The sequence below is a fragment of the Symphalangus syndactylus genome, chromosome 1 (assembly GCF_028878055.3).
Source record: "Symphalangus syndactylus isolate Jambi chromosome 1, NHGRI_mSymSyn1-v2.1_pri, whole genome shotgun sequence".
NCBI classification, from domain to species: domain Eukaryota; kingdom Metazoa; phylum Chordata; class Mammalia; order Primates; family Hylobatidae; genus Symphalangus; species Symphalangus syndactylus.
In genome coordinates this window covers 14037411-14062352 of record NC_072423.2, presented here as the reverse complement: position 1 = coordinate 14062352, position 24942 = coordinate 14037411, and the positions used below count along the sequence as shown (strand labels likewise).

Here is a 24942-nt window from a genome sequence, read left to right as displayed (position 1 = left end):
GCCTGTAATTCTGACATTTTGGGAGACTGAGGTGGGTGGATCACTTGAGGGTAGGAGTTGGGCAACATGGCAAAATGCCATCTCTACTAAAAATACAACAATTAGCCAGGGGTGATGGTGTGGCCTTGTAATCCCAGCTACTCTGGAGGCTGAGGCATGAAAATTGCTTGAGCCCAGGAGGCAGAGTTTGCAGTGAGCTGAGATAGCCCCACTGTACTCCAGCCTGGGTGTCAGAGTGAGACTGTCTCAAAAAAGAAAAAGAAAAAGAGAAAAAAGAAAGAAAGAAAAGAAAGAAAGTAAAAGGAAAGAAAGGAAGAAAGAAAGAAAGAAGAAAGAAAAAGAAAGAAGAAAGAAAAGAAAGAAAGAAAGAAAAGAAAGAAAGAAAGAAAGAAAAGAAAGAAAGAAAGAAAAAGAAAGAAAGAAGAAAAGTAAAGGTGAAACTCAGAGGATTCAAACAGATTTTTAAAGAGCAAATAAACAGTATGAAATAAAACTAAATTTGATTTTCACTGCAGTATATCACTTTTTTATATTGTAATGTTGCTTATAAAACTGTGTTTACCTATACAGCTGTCTGCTTCCTTGCTTATCTACCAGGATGCTATTATGTGAATTTATGCCAAACAATTATCTGTGACTAAAATACAAGATTTGCTTTCCAGTGTTGCTATTTCTGTGTATACTTCCTGATGAGTGCTTTGGGGGTTACTCAGGAGCTCTGGCACTCAATGTTGAATGACAGATGATGAACAACTGCACTTCAATATGATGATTCAACAGAATAGCACTGGAGGAAATATCATCCAGACAGAGAAACAGTCATCGGATTAGAAAAGTCACATATTTTACTGTGGACAAGTTCAGAGGGAGGTTACTCTACATTGCTCTTTATAGATGATACTTTTGTTCCATGTCGATCATAAAATGAAGTTTACACATGATTTAGGAAAAATGATTTATTTTTATAATGCCTTATAGGATATAAAAAATATCTTCCAATGAATGGTCATTTGAGCCTCACACGCTGTAAGGTGGAGAGAAGATGTTATAATACATACTTTTACAGATGAGGAAACACAAAACTACAGGGTTAATATGAATAAGTATCAACTTCTTTCAGCAGTACATACTATGTTGAATATTAACATGGTTATATTACACATTGGTGAAGAGTGTTGGTTGATCTTGTGGTTGGTGAGGTTGGCTTCAAAGCTTGATTCATCATTGTTTATTGTGTAATCTTAAAAAAGTTACTAAAACTCTCTTCAGTTTCCTCATCTGTACAATAAATAACAACAAATATTATTAATTAGTCACAGAATTGCTAAGATGACCAAGGAAAAAAATTACATGTAGAACACTCAAAATAGTGTTTAGCATGTGACACTCAGTATGTTCGCTAGTCAACCATCACCTTGAAACAATAAAGTATAGTAGAAGTAAAAAAGCCAGACAAATATTCCTGGATATCTAACAATCTGCCAGTTACTCTTTCTCATGTCTTGTTTCTACACTGTTTTGATTCTACTGTATTTCACTCCCATTCAATTTAGCAAACATACCCTGTCAGAGGCTTCTACTGAAAGTAGAAATCTTAAGTTCCACTCTAATGAGGTCTTAAAATATTCTCCCTTGAATAAAATGTAAATTCCTTTGGATAGTATTCCATGCACTCAGCAATCACGATGTAAACTCAAACCTACTCTGTCAAATATACTTAGTATTACTCCTCCTGTCTATGCTCCAACCAGCTCAATTAAATGATCTTCCGAGGCTACATCTGCTTTAATTACTCTAGGTGGCAATTTCTCCCTGCACTACTATTTGACCATTGTCTCCATCCTTCAAGACCTGCTTAGAAGGTCAGCTATTCACAAAGCCTCTCTTGATGTTCTTAAGAAGATACATACATTCTCAGGCTTCTGCTACAAACTTCATTATAAAACATCATGTCTACTGAATTAACATTTGAATTTATTTTTATCTTCCATGGAAGATGATGGAGGAGGTAACCAGGGTTATGCAATCAGCTTTGCATGATGGCCAACACAGCACATAATGTTGGGCTTAATTTTCCTTATACAGCTCCTGTAATCAGTCTGCCTTCTACAAGGCTCTGTAATTGTGTTCCTTCCTAGACTGCCTTCTTCATTGTACCCTCAAAGTACTTACGAAGAAGCTTGGTAGACAGACTATGCAAGCTCAAAACAGCCTAGCTATATTGACATCACACTTAATGGAAAAGTGAATAAAGAGTACAAATTTGATAATGTGATATAAAAAGAATGTTTTATTTTAAATAATTTATACATTGTTTTCTGGTCATTTTTAAGTTTTGTGTCAGTATCTGTGACTATTAAGAGAGGGCACAAAAACAATTTTTCAAAGAGCAAACCACTATAAAATAGCATGCCTCAGAGGTTGGAAAGATGGCAGAAGTTGGAGACAAAAAAGAACATGTTGGCTGCACAGTACTTATAGATATAAAGGAGCAGTTTAACTACATGATCATACTGTTTCAGGAATAAGGAGATTCTGGAAACCAACCCAAGTAAATACACAAGTCCAAAGCAGGTTGAGTTTATTTTTCCTACCTCTGAGGAACTAGAGGCATTTTAAGAGAGCATTTACCTCTTTAATAATACACAAGAAAGTACAGAATCAGAGGCTACAAGAAAATGATGAGTTGTTATGAGTCTGACATCAGTCACCTATAATTGTTATTTTTATTACCCTGTTTGATTTATTTTGATGATATAATTCAGTTAAATTTGTAGTACAATTCAAACAAGTTTATTAATAAAATGAATCATGATAATTGTAAATTAACAAAGGGCCTCAGATTTATTTAGGAGGATTATTTATAAAAACATTTCTGGATATTTTAACAATATATTTTCATTTTTCTACTTTATTAAACCTTTAAGATGGGCTTCAGAAATATTGATTAAGTGCATAGAGATTGATAATTAACTCAAGACCTGTTTATTTTGTTGTTGAATCTATTTTACAATTTCTTGGCTGGGTCCTTTATGCTAGACTGCAATATGTAGAAATGAATCCATGGAGGAAAAAGTGCACAGAGAAAAATGGCACAGAAGCTAACTCGCCTCAGTGCAATTAGACAAAACCCTAACTCACTTTTCAAAGCATATTTATTTAGAATTCAAAGAATTTTAAAAATGTTGTTTATTTAACTTCCCTTCAGAGAGGGAATCTGACACGACTCATTTTCATCACAGAGATAAACAAACTTCATAAGATGCTCTTATTTATTTCACTGACAAAACATCAGTAAATTAATTGCCATCACTTTAATCAAGGTAATAGGAACCAGGGTCATATCTTGTAATTTATTATGATATTCTGAGGTTGAGGAAAACCCATTCATGGAATTTTTTTAAAAAGCTATACAATTTGAGGAAGACCCAAATTAAATTCCTAAGGGAAAAATACAGAAAAAAAATGATACAGAAGCTTAAGTGAATATTAAAGTAATGCCAACGGTCTAAGTTACTTAACCCTGAGGATCGTAACTTATGGAGTCATCAGACTCACGGATATGCTTCTAGAGCAAAAGTCAATGTGAAACAGAAAAACCAGCATCACCAGTGTGATTTGTTCTCCATTAAAAGCCCAAAGACATCAATCTCCAATTATGTGGATAGCCATATTTTAGTTACAAAATCGAATTCAAGTTCATTATGGCAAATCAAACACCAGCTATGTCTACTTTGCAAGATAATGCTTAAAACTGGTATGTATATAAAAACATACAAAATAAATCAGATTTCCAAATTTGAACCTTGAAATTAGGCAACTACAATACATTTGGACAGAAGTACGAAGCTTAATATGGGGCTTCATTGGCATTGCATGTGATGATGTGCTACCATGATTTTGAAAAGTGAATGAAACCTCGAAAAAATAAAACGAAAAAGAAGAGCTTTATCAAATTAACGGAGCAGGCTAACTTAATACATTATTTGAAATCATCTTGTTAAATCAATAAAGCACTTGAGTTGGTAATATTCGAATTCACTTTATCAAAAAATATAATCATTTATTAAAATAACATGACTTAAAAGTCTTGAAACATCTCATTCCTTAACTATGTGTGTCACCACCTTTAGAATGTGGGCCAAAGGTTGCATTCAGGTGATAAGGTCTGATATAGCTACTAAATAGTTTTTGATATATTGACAAATCTCAATACTGGCTGATAAATAAGCACCACCAGAACCCTCCAGAGAACATCTCCCAGCTCTGCTAGAGCCCTGCACTCCCAAGTTTCAGCATCTAGAGTGAATGCCAGGAGAAAAGGCTGCCTGCAGACACTGCCCAGTATCGTCATGATCTTCTTTTATGATTAGTCTGTGTCTGTACATTGTTGAGAAATTTTAGAGTTATCACTGAGGAGGCCTGTTCTTCATTTAAAATACAGTTGTTTTCCCATGAAGCTGCTGTGTGTTAAATGTATGTGAGCTATTCATTCTTATTATTACACTTCATTTAGTGTTTTTTTTTTTTAAGTCCCATTAGTAGACTTCCGGTGAAAATATCTTTTAAGCAGGGAATCAGCATTCTGTATATTTAGGAGAAACTGGGGGGGGGGGGGGACGGACATCCCGGACAGTTATAGAACAAATTAATAGTCAAGTGTTCACCTAACTTATTTCACTATTTTTATTGCTGTTACAAATAAAAAAATCTTGACGGTTATATCATACTTTTGAGATTATAATTCAAAGAGAAAGGAGTCCTCTGAAGATTTTTAAATGGAGAAAGCAATCTAAGATAGGATTAATCCTTTAAAAAATATTTGGTGTATTAATTTTGAATTAAAGGGCAAAAAAGGAACCATGGTAATAAATAAACCAGTCAAGCCAAATAAAAAAGGGTACATTTTATCATAAGCAATGTGTATAAAACTATGTAGCATAACAATGAAAAATAATCTGTGTCATTTTCAAAACCTTTTCTGATTACCTAGTTTATCAGATTCATTGGAGTGACGCTGTAGCTTGACATTTTTTCAAGATAGGGTGTTTATAGCGGCTATGATAATTCTTTGACTTTTCTATTATAAAATTTTATTTTATTTTCTATTTACTTATTTTTTAACATATATGACATTGAATTCCTAGTAGGGAAGTATAACAGTAATTCATCTATTTAGTTTGCAAAGCCTGCTGGAATTGCACAGTCCAAATTTTAGTAGACCAGACCGCTCTGCTAGCGGAAGGACAGAGTTCTTTCAACCTGGAGAATTCACTAGTTTTGAAAATGTTGGGAAGCATATATACTGGCAGTAATTCTTATTTTAAAAATTTATTTTGTAAGATTACACATTGAATATTTTAAAAAATAACCACTCACCAAATCAAACTTTACAGAGTGTGTATATAATTTAATAGCAATAAAATATATTTTAGGATTTTACTTTATGTTAAACACATCATAATCACTAAGCTTTCAGGTGTATTATGTGTGCCTGAGAATAAGAATAATTCATAATGGTGTAGTTTAGTTCCTAAAAGGGATTGTGATTTTAAAGCAGTTTTAAAAAGAGTTCCCTGTTCTAAAAGAAGAAAATATTCCCCTAAACTTTTAGAAGCCAAATATTTTGGGAAGTAAACCTCAATACTGAAGGACATCCTGTACCCTAAAAGGTGGAAAGAGTTGATATAAAATGTGTATTTATGTGAGTCAGTTTTTTAATCCTTCTAATGGAAGAAAACATTTCTCTTAACTCAAATTAGGAAATTATTCTACATTTTATATATATTTATATAAAAAGTCATAAGTAGCAAGCATATGACATAAAGAAATGGAAGAGTAACAACAGTATTTGACAATGCATGCTTTTTACAACGTGTCTAACAAAAAGGATATTTTCCCAACTCCAATATCCAGTACTGACATGCAGGGTATTTTCTCAAACTGTCAGTTTGGTAATATTGCTGAGAGCTTAATCAAAAACATTTCTACTGTAGGGTATGAATGGTAAAATATATGACTTCAAAAAGGATTTCTGAAACTCAGTACTTTCTTTGATACAAAACAAAAAGGAAATCAGGGGTATATAGGAAAGACCAAAAAATGAAATTTTTTATTGCAATCTCGTAATTTTACTCGTTACTTTTTCCTGTATTTAATCAGAATATAATAATAGGTGTGTATAGTCCATAACCTCTAGCTGGTGATTCCATGGTCCACACTGTCACTTTTCACTGTAGCATGTTCAAAATCATTCAGGAACGCACTATTCTCAAGCTGTCTATATAATGAAAACAATGTACATGTAATACAAGGTTCATCCAAATTCGTGTTTTTTTCACATATCACACAATGTACAATTATATAACAAAGACATAAAACAACATAGAAACAAAAGTGAAACTGACAATAAAAATAAAGTTGGGATAGTCTTAATCGGGAACTAATTTCTTCTTCAAGTTTCCAGTTAATCTCAAAATGTATTTAAAAACTAAGGAGCACTTGGTGGCCAGCAACCAAATTACGAAATGAACATATCATTGTGCAGCGGGGATGTCTTGCCGAAGGAATAACAAATGTCTGTAATTCTTAAGTTTGGATAAAGGCAGTGGAATGAATTTAGAAATATGTCCACTTTTCACAATTCACTATAGAATTTTCTTTTCACAGTCCCCATGTTTGTATAAATAGTTCTTCTCTGAAAATAAAAAACAGTTAAAACATTTTCTCCCAATGAAAAATGCATACAAATACACCAATTTATTAAGGTAATATAGAGCACGGAAATGCATTCACCTAGTTCAAGAATAGTTGATGGGCTTGAGGAGTTTAGAAGAGATTAGCTGTCAAGCAAATTCAATTGGAGACAAATTAGGCTAATATAGATATAGACAATTAAGAGCAAAAAGTAAAGCCATTGTGATATCTGATGACAAAATCGATGTACACATAGACAACCAGGATTAATGAAACCTTTTGCATTCAAATTTTATAGTATAAAATTTGACATAACATGCTGCATTTAATTTTGATGAGATGAGCTACATATTCATGCAAAAATAAGAGTTTATAAATTGTGTCAGTACCAAAAATATTTAGTGTACGAATTTTGAGTAGAATGTTGCCAAATTACATAAAGAAAGTAGTTACCAGTTTTAAATATTAACTTCAGCTATACTGAGACTGAATATTCTATTTTCTTAGTTTGAAAACCTTGGGTTTTTTCTAGTATTTCTTTGGAGATAGTTCATTAAAACTTTATCTTAAAACAAGTAAAATTTAGATTATTAATTTGATGTCCTTCTAAATTACATTTTAGTACAATTCTTGATGGTAAGAATACTAAGATTTGTTTTAAAGGTATGTATCCTGAGAATCATCTCTCCTATAAACACTGAACCCATCGTATTTCTAATCATGAAATGTCATGAAACACATATCTCAAGAAATAATGGATAAATAGCACATTCCCTAAAAAACTACAAGACAGTTGCAACAAAACAGAATACGACAAAGTAGGAAAATGAACCAAGGGCATCTGCTTACCTTGAATTTTCTTTTTAGACCCTAGTTGTGTTGTATTCAGATTCATGTTTGCTTAGAGACCCAATGAGGCAGAACCTGGAATGTTATGGCTATTTCATTCAACAAAATACTATTTGCACAAAAAAAAATGTATACAAATATTTACTCAAAAGCATTTTTAAAATTCAGAAAACTGTGGAAATAGACTTATGTCAGCATGCAAAACATATCAAATCAACTAAAGTATTTTAGGTTTTGAGAATGTATAATGAATGGAGAGAGTATATCACGATTTATAAAATAAACTAAATGCTAGTAAACATGCAAAACGAAGTATAAGTCGACAAGATTTCAGAATTTAAAATAATTTTTCCTAAATTTAAATATTTTTTCTCAAAACTTTTACTCATTTTAAGGCTAATACTACAACACAGATAATATTGCGTTTATAATTAAAGGAAAATAAATCAAATGTTTCTACTATTTCTTACAACATTTAAGTGTAAATGATGAATATACTATACTATCCTATGCAATTCCTAATATAAATAATATGTAATGTGTGAAAGAAAAGTATTTTTGTGTTCCTACCAAAAATAAATACATTATATTGAAAAATACGTTATTTTGGGATTAAAATTGTTCATCAAGATGGGTGAGCCATCTTGGTAAGGCAATCGTTTTCAAGTATCATTTCATATCTCAAAATATATAAATACTGATGGGAGCAATGGTCACATGGAAGCAAGTTTGCATTATAAATCTGTACTATAAATTAAAAGCCATAATTTTATAAAATATGTGTATACGTTTAAAGTATCTTTGGTCTCTGTGTGCATGTGTGTTCACACACATACATACCATGCACATGTATGAGGTTTACGAAGAATATGGATAGCAGTGAAAAGGAAAAAGAAGAGGGAAACTATGGGAAACTAGGGTTTAAATCATTAATTAAAGGAAAACTGAAATATGAAGACAAAATAGAAGACAATACTCTGGAAGTATTTCAGTCCTCAGGTAATAGTTGTCATCAAAAAATCTATGGATACTGACCGCTGGACGGCTTTATCGTGTCTGGCCAGCCTGTGACTGGTGGTCGGCACCTCTTCGATTTCATCTATGTCACAGGCATCTGCAGCATCTTGCGAGTAGTTGTGTTTCATGACAAGGATATTTCTTCTGTTCATGGGTGGGATGAGGGGTTTTCCTGGCTGTGTGGGCATCTCTGTCAAGATAGAAGCATCTCTTGTGCTGAGGTTACTGCGGCTGCCTTTAGTGCTGGACAGCTGTGATCCACAGTGATGGTCATGAATGCATTTGGAAGATGACCTCCGCAGTTTATGGTAATTTTCAAAGTCATCTGCCACATCTGCAAAGTCAGCTGTAGCTCCTGTCCCTCTGAGAGTGCATAACTCATAATGAGGAGGTTCAAATACCTCCTGGAAAACTGTCTGGTCAAAGTCTGATTTCCTTTGGACATACTTTTTACGAGGCTGTTTGATCTGTACGATGACAGAGATGATAATGAGGATGATCACGATGCAGGAAGTCACGCCAATGACAGTCCCACTGGTGTTGGTCAGCTGGTCCAGCAGGCTGGTTTTCCTCTTCTCTACAGGTTGGAGGGAGTAAAAACAACAAACGGACAAAACAAGAAACAACGCAGCAAACATTAATATTATAGTCAAAATGTATATTAAAAACTTAAAGCAGGCTGAGCACAGAATTTTTACAGGCTTATAATAGCTTAAGAAAATATATAAAAATAAATACAAGGTCTTGTTTTCACACCAAAAAAATCCACTGAGCAGCCTTAAAAATAGCCCTCCCTCCCCATAGCCCAGCATCTCAGCTTAAAACACACACACACGCACACACATACACACACACAAACACACATACACATACACTATCCTCTATCTATCTAATCTATCATAGCTTAAGAAAATATTTAAAAATAAATACAATCTCTTTTTTCACAAAAAAATGCATGACCAGTCTTAAAAATAGCCCCCCTCCCCATTGTCCAGCATCTCATCTTAAAATACACACACACACACACACACACACACACACACACACACACACATACACACGCTATCTATAAAGTAACCACAATATTTTGATACCAAAGGATAATTCAATTCAATCTGAAGACACACACTTCTGGATTGATGGCATGGACTCTTTCCCAAATGAAATAATCACAACTGGTAGAAAATTATTTTAAAAACTCAACCAATTAAAGCCTGGTTTAATGAAACTCAGGAAATTGTCCTAATGGTGTACATCAAGTGGAGATATATTTATATAAACCAATCTACTAAATGTCCTTAGGAACAGTGACAGTCTGTGGCATTTGAGCCATGACTTGCTTCCTCCACTCTTGATTCACCATGATGGGAGCCCTACTCAGGGAGGTGTGGAGAAGAAGGCAGGGCACCCTTTCCCTGCAGCTCCCAGTTAAGTGAGTTATGGAATCTCCTTAGGAGGGGAAAGCCACCAGCATTTCTCAATGCCCAACCAGGTCCGTGTTGGTCAGGCTTCTTTTCTGGCCTGAGTGGCTGAGATGTCTGAGGCTCCGGAGGTTCCTCCTCTCAGCCTCCACTTGGAGGGCAGGAGGTCAACACCAGGTGTCTCCAGTGGAGAATGCCAGGCCTGGATCATGCTTACCCAAGTTTGCTGACGCAGGAGAGCTGCCTGGAGTGGCAAGTTGACAACACCACATGTTAGCAACCTCACCCAAGTGCTCTGTGCATAAACAGACCTGCACCACCGTTCCTGCCCCCACCCAGAAGAAGTTGTGCCCAGAAAGAGAGTCAGGCTGCAAGTACAGAAAGCATTATAGCTTCCCCTAAATAAAGTTTATTTGAAATGGTGTGTGGAGAAACTCAAGCCTAATGATAATTTCAAAAACTATGGAGATTTTGTGGTATGCACAGGCTTCTAGACATTCAAAGTTCGTCTTATTGCTTCAAAGACACTAACTGCCTCTTAGTGTTTTAAGACGGCCTAGCTGGTACTTGGATGGGAAACCACCTGGGAATACCGAGTGCTGTATGCACTTAAGAGGCAGTATGCAACTAAGTATGCAATTAAGAGATTGTGTCTTAAGAGCAATAAGAAGAACCTTAGAATATCTAGAAGTTTAACAGAACAAGCTAGGAGAGTAACAGCTAACGAGAGTCCTCCTGGGTTATAACGACTCACAAAGGCCAGGCTCAAGGACTACCCTTGCAATTAATTAAAATTAATTGACCAGACTGTAGAAAAATTTATGATCTTGGGCATTGTCGAAAGCAGTAGAGCAATCAGTCGGCAATCGGTGGAGACTAACAACTGGCTGCAATACCAACAGAGGTGATAGCTAAATAGAGAGAACAGGAAATGAGAGAGGCACAGAGAGCCCTGCTAAAACCGTGTTGCCCAAGGCTGATGGTGAGAAGCCCAAGGCAGTGGCCTCTGTGGTGCAACATCAGAAGCTTCACTAAAATGGTCCAGCCAAGTCTACATTTAGAAACAAACAAGAAAACTACAAGTCCTGGGAGAAAAGAGTTAGTATTCAGAGATGCTACTAATCTAACATGTGATTTTCAACAAAACATTGTAAGGCATGTAAAGAAACAGTAAAGCGAAGTGTATACATAGGAAAAAAAAAAAGTAGGCAATGAAAAGACCCTTTGGGGAGCCAGATATCGGAGTTGGCAGACAAAGATTTCAGAGCAGCTATAATCAGTATGTCTAAGGAACTAAAGCAAACTATGATTGAAGAAGCTAAAGAAAATGAGGACAATGCTCATCAAATAGAGAATATTAATAAAGAAATATAAATCATACAAAAATGAAAAGTCTGGAATTGAGCAGTGCAATTACTAACATGATAATTTCCTGGAGCATCAACAGTACATTTCAGCTGGAAGAAGAAAGCATCAACTAACTTTATAAAGATAGAGGCATGAGAATAGTGCAATATGAAAATGAGTTTCAAAACAAGAAGGCAGAACAATAACAGAGTCTCAGAAAAAAAAAATGTGGCAAATCCACAAGCACACTAACATGCTGTAATGGGAGTATAAGAAACAAAGGAGAGATGGAAAGTAACAGGAAAAACAACAACAACAACAAAAAACTAGAGGAGCTAAAACTTCCCAAACTTAATTAGAAAACTCACATCCAAGTTCAACAAACTCCAAGTAGGATAAATGCAAAGAGATCCACGCAAAGACGTATGGCATTGAAAACATTAAAAAAAAATAAATAAAACACCTTGAAAGCAACAGAGGAAAAAAAAACTCATCATAGAAAGGAGCCTCAATCAAATTAACAGCTGAGTTATCATCAGTGGAGGCCAGAAGGCAACATCAAGACACATGCAGTGCTACAAGCAAAAGCAACACAAAATAAAACCAAACAACAACAGCAACAACAAAACCCCAGCAGATACCTGTCAACCAAAAACCCATTATCCAGCAAACCTGCCTTCACAAATGAAAGACATTGTGAGACAGGCAAAAATGAAGATAATTCAATGATAAAAGAGCTTCCTTAAAATAAATATTGAAGAGAGTTCATGTTGAAAACAAGTGAGTTCAGACAGTAACTCAAATCCACATGAAAAAATTGAACAGATAATAAACAGGGAAGCAAGTAAAGTCTGTAACGGTGATTACGGAAATAATTACAAAGGACAGTAGAGTGGCATCTTTCTTCTGCAGTCTTCACTTAACTTTTTTTAAAAAAGCAATGTTCTATGTATATAATCGTAATGTTGGACTATAACTTACATAACTGCAATATATTTGGTGACAATATACATAAACAAGGTGGGAGCTAAAATGTTATTGGGTAAGGAAACGAAACCAGGGTAATGCAAGTCTAGAAAAACAAATGAAGAGAACCAGAAATAGTAAATCAGAAGGATTATATAAAAAGTTACACTGATATACTTGCTGTCCTTTCTTCTCCCAACCACTTTAAAAGGCATACAGTTATATAAAGTAATAATTATTGGAATGTATTATTGGGCTTGTAACGTTGAAAAATTTAATATGTACAAATATAATTGGAAAAGGGAAAAGAGAATAGAGCTATATAGGAAGAATGTTTCTATGTCTCACTATAATTAAGTTAGTATAAATCTAAAATACATTCTGAGAAGCTAAGCTGTATGTTTTAAGCCCTAAAGCAACTAAGAAAGTAAAAAAATGCATTAAAAACTCTAATTAAAACGTTGCACTGGAATATACTAACTTAATGCAGAAGAAAGCAATAAAGAAGGAAAAGAGAAAAATGCATGAGACATTTAGAAACAAAAAGTATAATTGAATATATAAGTCCAACTATATCAATGACAGTACTAAATGTGAATGGATTACAGAACTCAAGGAAAAGGAAAAGATTTTCAGCCTGGATAAAAAATAAGATACAAATGTAGACTGTCTACAAAAGAAACACTTTATATTCAAACATGCAGATAGACTGAAAATAAAAACGTGGAAAAGAAGAATGGAAACCAAACCATAAGAAAGACATAGTGGTTATACTAATGTCAGAAAAAGTATCACTCAAGACAAAACACTGCCCTAAACTCTAGAAGATTGTTTTGTAGCGATAAAAAGTCCATGAGGAAGATATAACAATTACACACATATATGAATTTAGCAACCAAGCTTAAAATTACATGAAAGAAAAATTTTACAGAAGTGAAGAGAGGAGACAATTCAACCATGATAGCTGAAAAATTTAACACCCACTTTCAATAATGGATAAAACATAGCAGAAAATCAAAGGCAAACAGAAGAATTGAACAATGCTATAAGCCTACCAGACATAACAGGTACCTGTAGAACACTCCACTCAACAACACCAAACACATATTCTTTTCAAGGGCACATGGGACAAACTTTAGGCTACACTACATGCTTGCCATAGGCATAACCTCCATAAATTAGAAATGACTGCAATAATGAAATTTTTTTCTCCTATCACAAGAGAATGAATTAAAAGTTAAACGAATCATTTTTCTTTCTGAAAAAATAAATATTGACTTTCATAATGCACATCCATTCACATTTGTTGCATGTCAAATATTTCTTACACACATGGGACCACATTTATTTAGGGCAAAGCAAAGCCAGTGGTGACTACGAATTATTAACAGGTCTGCAATAAGATCACTTAGAAAGTAAATTTCTAATCCATTCAAAAGTAATGGATTACGAAAGTAATCAACAACAAAATAGTTGCCTTTCCTACTGACTGTATGAAACAATGAATACTGTGGTATTACTTCTTTACTTCTATGCACAGAAGGCACTTAGTAGATAATATTGGACTTCAAGCATGAAAGAGTTATTTGCCTATCTTCTTTTGTCAATTGTTTAATATTGGATCTCAGTAAAATACTTCATATGGCAGTTTCATCTTAACTAAAACATGCAACATCCATAATCCAGCCAAAGATCCCTGTGTACATAAACAAGCCTTTGTGTATAGACAAGGGAAGGAGGCAAGGGCTTCGGGAGCTATGTTCATGGGAAAGGAAGAAAAGCATTTTCGCAGCAAAACTGAAGTGAAGTAGCTGGAAGTAATTGAAAAGTACAAATGCTAGTTCAACATATTTTATCTCTAGAGTATGTACAGAAAGTCCAATCAAAACAAACTGGAATGAATGAGAGGTGTAACCACAAGCAGACAGTATCACACATGATAGCAAAGTAGTGTGCTCCCCTGAAAGCTCCTATTTTCATAGCTCTGCAGCCTCTAATAAGGTGATGTCTTTAATGAGAATTCAAGCGCTAAGGATAGTCCACTGTGCACTGATGAATAACGGAACATCTGGACACGGTATGAGTAAAGGCTAAGAAAAATGCTTACAAATCGATTACAAGACATACTCAGTGCTCATAAAAGGCACTACACACTCTTATTTTAAAGACTGTCTGATTGATACATATCAACTTCTACCCCACTCCACAGGGAGGAAATTTTTTCAAATTTCAGGGACTAATCATTACCTTTACAGTGATTTTCATCCCAAGGATACACACAGTTCTGGAGTCCATTGCAGACCAAAGTATTATTAATACACATGTTACTATGGCAGAAGAATGTGTTGCCTTCACAAGGAGCTAAAAACAAGAATAACAAGACACAGGAAGAAAGTTATAACTGATGTTCAGTAGTAAATCGCTCACATTACGAATCTAAAAATAAAATGATTAGAATAATTTGCCACAAACTGAGATATGATCTTCCACGCGATTTTCAGAAATGGTGCCGTAGTGGTAATTATTTCTTGTGTTACTAACAGTGCTGGCATTCCTCTAGAGAGGCTCAGCTTATAAAAATGCCATAGGGTATTTTCCATCATTAAAATGAAGTACATTATCCACATTTTTTTAAGTAGGCATATTTATTTAGCAAACCTGAAGCATCTACCATGTGCATAAATTATACTTTATACAGAAATTAAGAATGTATAAATTTAGTTTCGCTGTGCAAAAACACCTAATAGAAATTTTAAAATAATTTTAAAAAATATATACTTACCAAGTACTAATGAATAAAATATACTAAAGCAAACCCTGTAACATTACTTAAGAATATGAAAAAACAAAATGCCACAGAAATTCAGAATCATGAAAAAATTAATCTTGAACAACATAAAAAACATATTACGCTTATTACATTTAATATATATGGTGATAAAATTAGCTTACTATGCATGTATTTCATACATTCTAGTGATTTGATGTACAATGATCATTATCTCCAGATTACAATGCACATTGAGGGAACTGAGAGGTAAAATATGAACTTCAAGAAGGTATAAAATATGGCTAAATAATGATGAGAAAACATGAGTTTAATATAGCAATGTAAAACGTTAGATATGATTTCAATATAAGGCAAAATACATTTCTTTCATTATTGGAGTGACAGAATATTTTAAGTGATCAGTCTTTATAGTAATATTGCATTGTGGATGGTTGCTTACAGAAAGTGCTCTTAAACCTAACTTTTGTTTTTACCTTTGTATCCACTCCACGTATCAGATGAAATCCAATTTTACTGTTTTTTTTCAATAAAGGCTCTACAATCCTTTTAAGGACAGGCATTCTAGCAAAATCTATTGCACACGAAACACATTAATTTCCAATGATTAACAAATGAAGATATATTAATGATCAGTACTATTTAGACACTGCAGTCATGTTATAATGAGTTTATTTTTCACTTTCAAAACTGTATACTACATAAGTTTTAGCGTTAGTTTCTTTACTATATTTGCTACACTAATCACAACTGTCAAAACAATACTTTGCAATTGAATATACTTACGGCAACTTACTATATCTTAATACTCCCAGAGAAATCCTTAAAAAAATAGAACACTCAAATTCTGAAAACCAAAAGTAAGGCAAAGAAATAGCTAATTCAAGCAACATGATTCTTCCTGGTTCTTCATCCCATACCTCCTCCCCCAACCCAAAACAGTTCCCTCTCTGTTCATTTTGACTTTGTGTTCCTGGTTAAAGAGTAAAAAGCATATAATAGTAATTTTGGAAAATGAAAATTAGAGTAGAAAATATGTAGTAGTCATTTTGAAAAAAAAAAGTATCATGCTTAACACTTTATTTTGCTAATGATTTGTTAAGTACTGTTCTGTATAAACCTTTCATAATGTAAAATTTAACAATCCGGTATATTATTGTAAAGACCTGCTCTTTAGTAAGCAACTAAATTTGAATTTCTGTAGCTGACTATAATGGCTTTTGCAGAATTGATAAGGTCTGTTAATTAGATAGTGAATGTTGTCAAAATGTGTACACAGCGTATAAAGGAGATTTTGGCAAATTTTATATTAGAATGGTTGTAAAATGCTTTTGTAAAAATGCTTAAAATACTTACTACCTAACAAATTTTAGTATAGGTTTTGAAAGTATAACTACCCATCAAGTAAGAAATACCTTTAAAAATTATATATTTACCGACCTTCTATGAGTTGGAAAAATTATTATAATTATTATTAAATAGGATGGGTCAGTTTAAAAATTTAAACATACAAATAAAAATAACATTGCATTTTGCTAATCGAGTGAAGTGCATTAGTATGTTGGTGAGAGCACTGGAATTTGAATTCCAAATAATCCAAATGGGATTGTGTCTGTTTCTGCTGCTTGGTAGTTGTGAAACTATCAATGTTCCAGAATCAGTTATTACATATTAGTGGTTTTACTGAGAATGCAGTAAGTAATCCAGGAACGTCAATAAATCACATTTTAACATGATTTTTTGCATTAAATAATTATGCAAATATGCCAGTTAATTAGGAGTGAGCCTCCTTTTTGTTTGTGGTGTCTTTGTTTTCTTTTTCTTTGTGTGTGTGTGTGTGTGTGTGTGTGGAGGAGGGGGGTGGGGGGGTTGTATTATCTTAGGTATTTCTCCATGTATTTTCTTCCTTACTTCTGCTAATAAAGAATTGCTGTGCAAATGAAAAATAAAAACAAGTAAGCAAATCCTGATATGGTTAAGAAGCAATGTAGAGGCTGGGCGTGGTGGCTTACGCCTGTAATCCCAGCACTTAGTGACGCTGAGGCGGGTGAATCACCTGAGACTGGCAAATCACCTGAGGTCAGGAGCTCGAGACCAACCTGGCCAACATGGTGAAGCCCCGTCTCTACTAAAAATACAAAAATTAGCTGAGCATGGTGGCACATGCCTGTAATTCCAGCTACTCGGGAGGCTGAGGCAGGAAAATCACCTGAACCTAGGAGGTGGAGGTTGGAGTGGGCCGAGATTGCGCCACTGTACTCCAGCCTGGGTCTGGGTGACAGAGCAAGACCCTATCTCAAGACAAAACAAACAAAAACAAACAAACAAAAAAGTAGCAATGTATACAACTGTACATACCTTGGGCAAAAATAAATTTTGTTTTATAGACACCCAAAGTATAATATTATATTGGGTTCCAAATTTCCTCGTTTTTGTCTGAATATTTCTCTCAGAAACGCATATATGCAATGATGCATTAAAGACTCTTGTTTCTCTCCTGGTTAAGAACTACAATAGCATCAATCGACCAAATCAAGCCTACATTCTCATTGCTCTTTCAAAGACTTGCATGCATTCGACGCACCAACGCGTGTAGCCCATTGCTCCTAGCACACTCCTGACATATCCGGCACCGTGCCCACACACCACTCCCTCCTCCTACCTGCCGCAGATACCCCTTCTCCACTCTGCCATCCAAATCACATCAGAACCCTATAATCTATAAACGTGTCTTAAACAGTCTTAAAATATTATTCCAATCTATCAGAAAGCTTAGCTGTTCCTTAAGTCCTAGTTCACATGTAATTTTTAGAAGTTTTAAGAGTATATTTTTATCATCTTTTTTGTATATATTTGAGACTTGTGACCATGATTTTTTTAAAATTAATGTTTATGTTTAATCTCTCATGGCTTAAGCTTACTAGGGTGGTAGTAAATATTCAATAGATATTTTAACTGATTAATATTACTTAGCAAAAGGTTAACTCTGACTGCGTTGCATACCTTAGTATTCCAGACAGCAGAAGACTCTAACAAATGTGTTTACTGGTTGAGAACTAACCTTCAAGGCCGCGGTCTTCCAATCAAGGCCACGGTCTCCAGTACAGCATGTAGTGACTATGGGCAGTATGTATTCTCAGAAACTAAACTCAGCATCATGTCTTTGCTTCTTTTACTATTTCTGACAAAGCACATATTCCTCGACCAATTTACAGAAGACTTACTCTACTTATGAGATTCAATATTCATCATTTAAGCTATCGTCTCTTATAAACCAGCTGCTTTATTTCCTAGCGATTTAAAGGAAACTCAAAATTTATTTATAATAAAGTGGCAGCCAAAGAAGTAACAATCCAAATGCCAAGTACCTCACACAGTTTCCAGGGTCACAAGAGGGGACACACAACTTTATACTTGTTTCTATCAGAATAGCAAATAGAGCTTCTTATTGATGTTTAAACACTAAGAACATAGATGGAACGATTTGCCATTGCTTTTTGTCACTGAACTATTTGAAAGTGTATTTAGACATGACACCCTCCAACTAACGTGATTTCACTTTATTCGTTTTATTGACATCGCCATTTTATCATCCAGATCTAACGATCCAAAGAAGATGGAAACTGATTTCTGTTAATGAAGTAAAATATTCTAGTCAGCCAAAATAATGTCCTATGTATAAGCATATCATTGCTCCTGATTTAAAGCACTCACAAAGAAAGTAGACACTACAACACTTCAAAATGAACCTTTCTTCACTGTTTCCGCCTCCCACATACACCAACACATATGCATTTGTGCAAAGCATTCATTTGTGGCTGTGCAATAGACTGTAGATTAAACACAGCTGAGAGAGTACTTCTCTAGACCCATCAGCCTGGGATTGAAGAGTCCTGCCAACAGGACAGAGAGCCCAGCTGTGATTTGGGCTGTCAGGAGTGATAATCCTTAAGGACAGATTGCTTCCTCATGAGCAAAAGCAGGTTTGTAAGAGAGTGTGGTGTGCAGTGATTAAGGCCCTTGCAGCCTGGCCACCTGGTCTCTGACTCGCAGGGTTGCCTCTTTCACACTCTTCGCCCTTGAGCTGATTAACCTGTAAGTTGCTCGGTTACCACATCTGTAAAATGGAGATAGATAATACTTACCCAAGTGACTTAATAATGCACAGAATGTCGTATAGTGTCAGCAGCATGGATGCAAACATTACAAGACAGAATTGTAAACCGTTTTAGGAGACTACTGTGCAGAGACTGTGGAATCAGTATGTCTAATTTTCCAACGTGAGTTATGTGATCTTGAGAAAATTCACTAACTTTTTCAGTTTCTGTTTATTTCTATATAATGGGGATACTTATAACTATTACATAAAATTTAAGAATTAAATGTGATAGACCTTTAAAAACCATAACAGATACTGTCATATGGTGTATGATAAAAGAATGTTCCCTGTTCTTGAACTACTACCACAGTTACCAAAAGCAAATGAAACGAAACAAAAAATTGAAAATGTTAAGATATATGATATAAATGTGACTTAACTGACATTAAATTTTCTAATTTGTAAAGTGAAGAAAATCATTCACAGATCCCTTGTTAAGACTACATGAGAAGGCATATTTGAAAGTCGCGTCGAGGACTTCTCTGAAGCTAAGACCTCCTAGTTATCTTTGTACCTTGGAGAACATTATGCCTTTGCTACAACCATGTCTAATATGAAATGTCGTTATGTTTCAATTCTAGAAGAAAAGCAGAAAACAGAAATTATGCATATTAAATAAAATACAAATACATATTGGAATGAGTTTGTACTACTTCATAGGAGGAAGGTTTAGCTGTGTAAGATATTTAGTTTTGATACTCTTCTTTTAACAGTTTAATGAGACCATCAAGATAACAGGTATTTCCTAACACATAATTGTAAAGACAGACATTCAGACCCCATCTTGGAAAACAAGCCAGGCCATATGTAGAACAGAATAGCTCTCAACCTTGGGCTGCAATCTAAAAGAAATGTTTTTGCAGACACGTAAATGATCCTATAGAATCGAGGCTTGGATAACAGTGACAGTATCAGCTTATAATTTTAGTAACAAAATGTTCACAGTAATTTAGTAGATACATCCTGATTTTGATGTTATCTATGGGTACCTTAACTCTGATTTTAAAATTCCAATGTAAATGATCTTCAGTTAACATTTATTCAAATACTTTATAATAAATTCTTTGGAAACAAAATTTAGTACAATATTTTGCTGAGGACCTTTAAGACTAAGAAATATGGTATGTTAGTTTTGATGATTTCAGACCTTGCACCCACTGAAAGATTCCAAGAAGTCATGAGGCAAAATACGCCTGTTTAACTTTGTTTAATCCAAATATTTCTAATCTTACTGGTTTACCACTTAAAATTTTAAAAATTAAAACTTTGCTAAGTGTTTCATCAGTGTCCGGAAATCATTATAGTGATGCAATTCTTAATTCTTAAGAGAACATGGAATAGGGTGGGAGATTATTAACATGTAAAGTTGGGTAAAAAATTAGAATACGCTTTTTTTTTTTTTGTAGGCGGATTTTCGCTCTTGTTGCCCAGGCAATGGCGCGATCTCCACTCACCGCGACCTCCGCCTCCTGGGTTCAAGTGATACTCCTGCCTCAGCCTCCAGAGTAGCTGGGATTACAGGCATGCGCCACCACGCCTGGCTAAACTGAGAATACGCTTTTTAACTTATGAAAACTCACATAACGCACTTATGTAAATTATTTCAGGAATGCAAAAGCCAAAATGTTGGCAGTGATGATTTCTAGGGTTTACTGAAATTATATTTACCTTTTTTGGAGAAATTTTCCACTTATACTTTTATGTGTAAGTATATGTATATATACATTAAAAACACACACAAAAAAGTTTTATAATTAAAGGATAACTCATACGTTTGCATAAAAAATACCAAATGTTAATCAAAAATGTTAATTTTCTCTTTCAGATTTTTAAATCAGGAAAATAGTTTTTACATAACATCTTAACTTTGCTATATTGCTTCATTACTCTTGAATTGTTTTTAAACCCTCATCTATTCCCATTGTTACCACAAGGTGGCGAACTTACATCAGACTTCAGTGAAGGAGCGTTTTAATCCCTCGTGGGGATGATTAAAATAAACCATGAAAGCACCTGCAGTAACTCCTAAACCTATACGTTACTAATTCTTTAAATAAACAAACTGTTTAGCAGGGGACAACAAATCTCTTACATATTTGAGTCATGTAGGAGAAGATAAAGCCACAACACTCAAAATAAAGGTAGTTTTACATAATGTATTTAATAATCATAGAACACATTGTTTTTTAATGTGAAAGGTCTAGTCATAGATGTACCTCCGATTTTAGTGTTTATCTCATGTGGATAAACACTGTTTCAATTCTGTACCTTAAAGGTTTTTAATTTATAATAGCTACTTTAACGTAGAAGCCTCTAAGCTTATTCTAATTATTTACTTCGTTTTTTTTTTCTTTTTGAAATCCAGAAATCCACTAAATACTATTCAAGAAATATTAAAACAAATTGAAATGAAAACAGGCAGATTTATTTGAAACACTGATATTTCAACTATCCATGTTTTATGGTTAATAAAACTATCATTGGTAATTTGTTCAATGTCAAATAAGTCATCATATTACATCATGAAAAATTGGAAAACGAAGTGATCCTTGATCATATTCTCCTAAAGACTCATTACATCACTGGAACCCATGTTCCTGGGTCTGGCTCTCTTCACCTCCCCTCCCCACTCCACTCAGCTTGTTCTCTTCAGACATTCTTGCTTCTTGCTTTCCTCAAATTATTTTAACTTCTTTAATTTTGTGCTTTGTCTAAAGCTCACCCAGCTCTGTGCCGGCCGTGTAGGCACAGCCACAGTCCCTCTCACAAACAGTCACACAAACTCATATACCACACACACACACAGACATAACCACTCACACACACAAACACACTCACACCACACAGCCACAGTCACACCTCTAGGTCTTCTACTTCTGCTCTTTATTAATTCTTCATCATTCCCTGATCTTTAATTTGAATGGAAATGCTCACAGACGTGTGGAAAAGCAGCTGGGGGAGGAAACAGCTTGCAGTATGTATTAGTCCGTTGTCAGGCTGCTGTGAAGAAATACCCAAGACTAGGTAATTTATAAAGAAAAGAGGTTTAATTGACTCACAGTTCCACATGACTAGGGAAGCCTCAGGAAACTTACAAGGTCTTCATGTTGGAAGGCAAAACAGGCACTTCTCACATGGTGGCACGAGAGAGAGGTGACAATCAGCGAAGGGGAAAACCCCTTATAAAACCATCAGTTCTCATGAGAACTCACTATCATGAGAACAGCATGAGAGGAAACTGTCTCCATGATTCAATTATCTCCACCTGGTCCGGCCCTTGACACGTGGGGATTATTCAAGGTGAGATTTGGGTGGGGACACAGAGCCAAACCATATCAGAGTACATTTACATCTTCTTGCTTTATTTCTTGGGTTCAACTTTTATCAGCCTTGAATATTTACTAAAACTTACTTTTTTTAATTAAAACTTCTGACCCTTGGGATGGTCTAGAATCTATTACTCTGTTTGGTGAGGGATGGAAGCAAAGCTTAACACTTACATGAATATGTAAATACGACACATATCAACATTCTATAGTTAGGTCATGAACTCACACTGAAGAGCAAAATCTAGCATACTTACTTTTATTTGTTACTAATGTTTATCAGTTCAGGTAACTAAGGTGATTTTCCCCCTGCCTTCTCAGGCCGCTATGCTAGTGTCTTACAGACCCCTGTAGCTGAGCCCCCTGAGGCTGTCACAGGTCCCTTATTTCCTCTCTCCTCTCTCTCGGCAATTTTCATCAGACACTGAGCCCCTACTAACGAGGGGGCTTATATCCCCAGCTCTGACTACTATGTGAGATCCAGACTTACCCTGAACACTGAAATTCCTACTTAACATCTCCATTTGGAACTGTAATTACCATCCCAAACAGAATATGGCTGATGGGCTTAAGCAAAATGATTATCACCCTACTCCTCTTATCTGCATTTTCCCCTTTAATTCTCACCTCCTACACCTTCCTGGCATTAACAAAGGGCACAACCAACCCCTCAGGTGTTCAGGCTAAAGGCTCAAGACCATCCTTGGGTCCTTTCTTCCCCGGATACCGCTGAGCCAGTGGCCATCTCTTGGGTGGCTCTATCTCAATGCAAAGCTCTTGTTCAGGTCTCCACTGCTGTGAATGAGCCAGCCCACCATTCACTGACAGCAATCTTACATGGAGTTCAGAGACACAGAAACCAGGGGGGACCTTGGCCATTCGAAAGTGTAAATCAGGCCACATTTCACTTTGTTGAAGACACCCCAAAACACTTTCCAGTAATGTTAGATTAATTTCCAAGCTCCTTGTACCCCTTAGTACACAGCAAGTGATTTATATTCTCACAGCCTCTGCTCACCCTAAACATTTATAGAATTCTTCCTAACCTCAGATGTCACCCACCATCACCACCAGGTCACCCTGCCCTCATCCTTCCCACCACATCACCCATGTTGGTTTTCCCACAATACATACTAGGGCTTGGGCTAATCCCTTTGAGTTAACTTACCTGTGCCTTGTTGCTTCCTCTTAAAAGTCTGACAACCAGATGTATCACTTTGTAGATGCTTCATAAATACTTGGTGACAGGCTATATATCACAATAAAAATTCTTTTTTTTTTAAATGGAGATGAAGTCTCACTCTGTTACCCAGGCTGGAGTGAAGTGGCACGATCCCAGCTCACTGCAACCTCTGCTGCCCAGGTTCAAGCAATTCTCCTGTCTCAGCCTCCCGAGTAGCTGGGATTATAGGCACCTGTCACTGTGCCTGGCTAATTTTTGTATTTTCAGTAGAGATGGGGTTTCATCATCTTGGCCAGGCTGGTCTTGAACTCCTGGCCTCATGATCCACCCAACTCGACCTCCCAAAGTGCTGAGATTACAGGCGTGAGCCACAGCGCCTGGCCAGAATAAAAATTATTTAAGCAACACAATGAATATTAAATGCCATCTTCTCATTAATGTCTGACAATGATCTTAATTTTTAAATAACAGCAAAACTTTTAAAAAAAACTTGAATGAAAATAAACGAAACATTAGAGATATCAATTATGAGTAATCAATTCAAGAAGCAAATTTTTAAAAACTTCAAAAATGTCATTAAAAATATACAGCTTGGCTGGGCGCAGTGGCTAACATCTGTAATACCAATACTTCGGGAGGCCGAGGTGGGTGGCTCATTTGAGGTCAGGAGTTCAAGACCAGCTTGATCAACATGGTGAGAACTCATCTCTACCAAAAATACAAAAAGCAGCCTGGCATGGTGGTGCATGTCTGTAATCCCTGTACTCAGGAGGCTGAGGGGGGAGAATCGCTTGAACCCAGGAGGTGGAGGTTGCAGTGAGTCGAGACTGTGCCACTGCCCTTCAGCCTGGGTGACAGAGTGAGACTCAGTCTCAGAAAAAAATATATATATATATATCTGTGTGTGTGTGTGTGTGTGTGTGTGTGTGTGGCTTGCTACTATCATTTTTAATTGTGGTACTCTACACAAACAAAAATATAAAAAATATATAAAATATATTTGGCCATCAGAACTTCCCAGAAAAAAATTTTTTTCCAAAACAAATGGAAAAATTTCCCTTGTCACCACATTGAAACTTAAAATGGCCCATAGGCTATGCAATTAGAGGAAATGACATTTTATTTGAAAAATGGTGACCAGATTTGAGGCCAGAAATAGATTTGTGTTATGTTTTTTTATGTCCTTTATC

The 24942-nt window shown here is 35.3% G+C and overlaps 1 protein-coding gene across 10 annotated transcripts in view; it reads right to left on the bottom strand.

Annotated features, from left to right (window-relative positions):
* Nucleotides 1–822: 822 nt before the first annotated feature.
* Nucleotides 823–24942, bottom strand: part of NETO1 (neuropilin and tolloid like 1) — a 127401-nt gene continuing 103281 nt past the window's right edge. The window contains exons 8-12 of one of the 10 annotated variants that reach the window (XR_008660663.2): nucleotides 14544–14657; nucleotides 8581–9139; nucleotides 7546–7620; nucleotides 6796–6842; nucleotides 823–1278 (exon numbers count right to left, since the gene is read on the bottom strand). Coding sequence is in view for 7 of the 10 variants with exons in the window: in XM_055296576.2 (XP_055152551.1) it covers nucleotides 7588–7654; nucleotides 8581–9139; nucleotides 14544–14657 (740 nt within the window). In the remaining 3 variants the exon portion in view is untranslated. Of the gene's footprint in view, nucleotides 6698–6795; nucleotides 6843–7545; nucleotides 7655–8580; nucleotides 9140–14543; nucleotides 14658–16891; nucleotides 19821–24942 lie in introns of those variants that run through there. The other 9 variants (XR_008660654.2, XR_008660658.2, XM_055296576.2 and 6 more) reach the window with 9 other exon arrangements.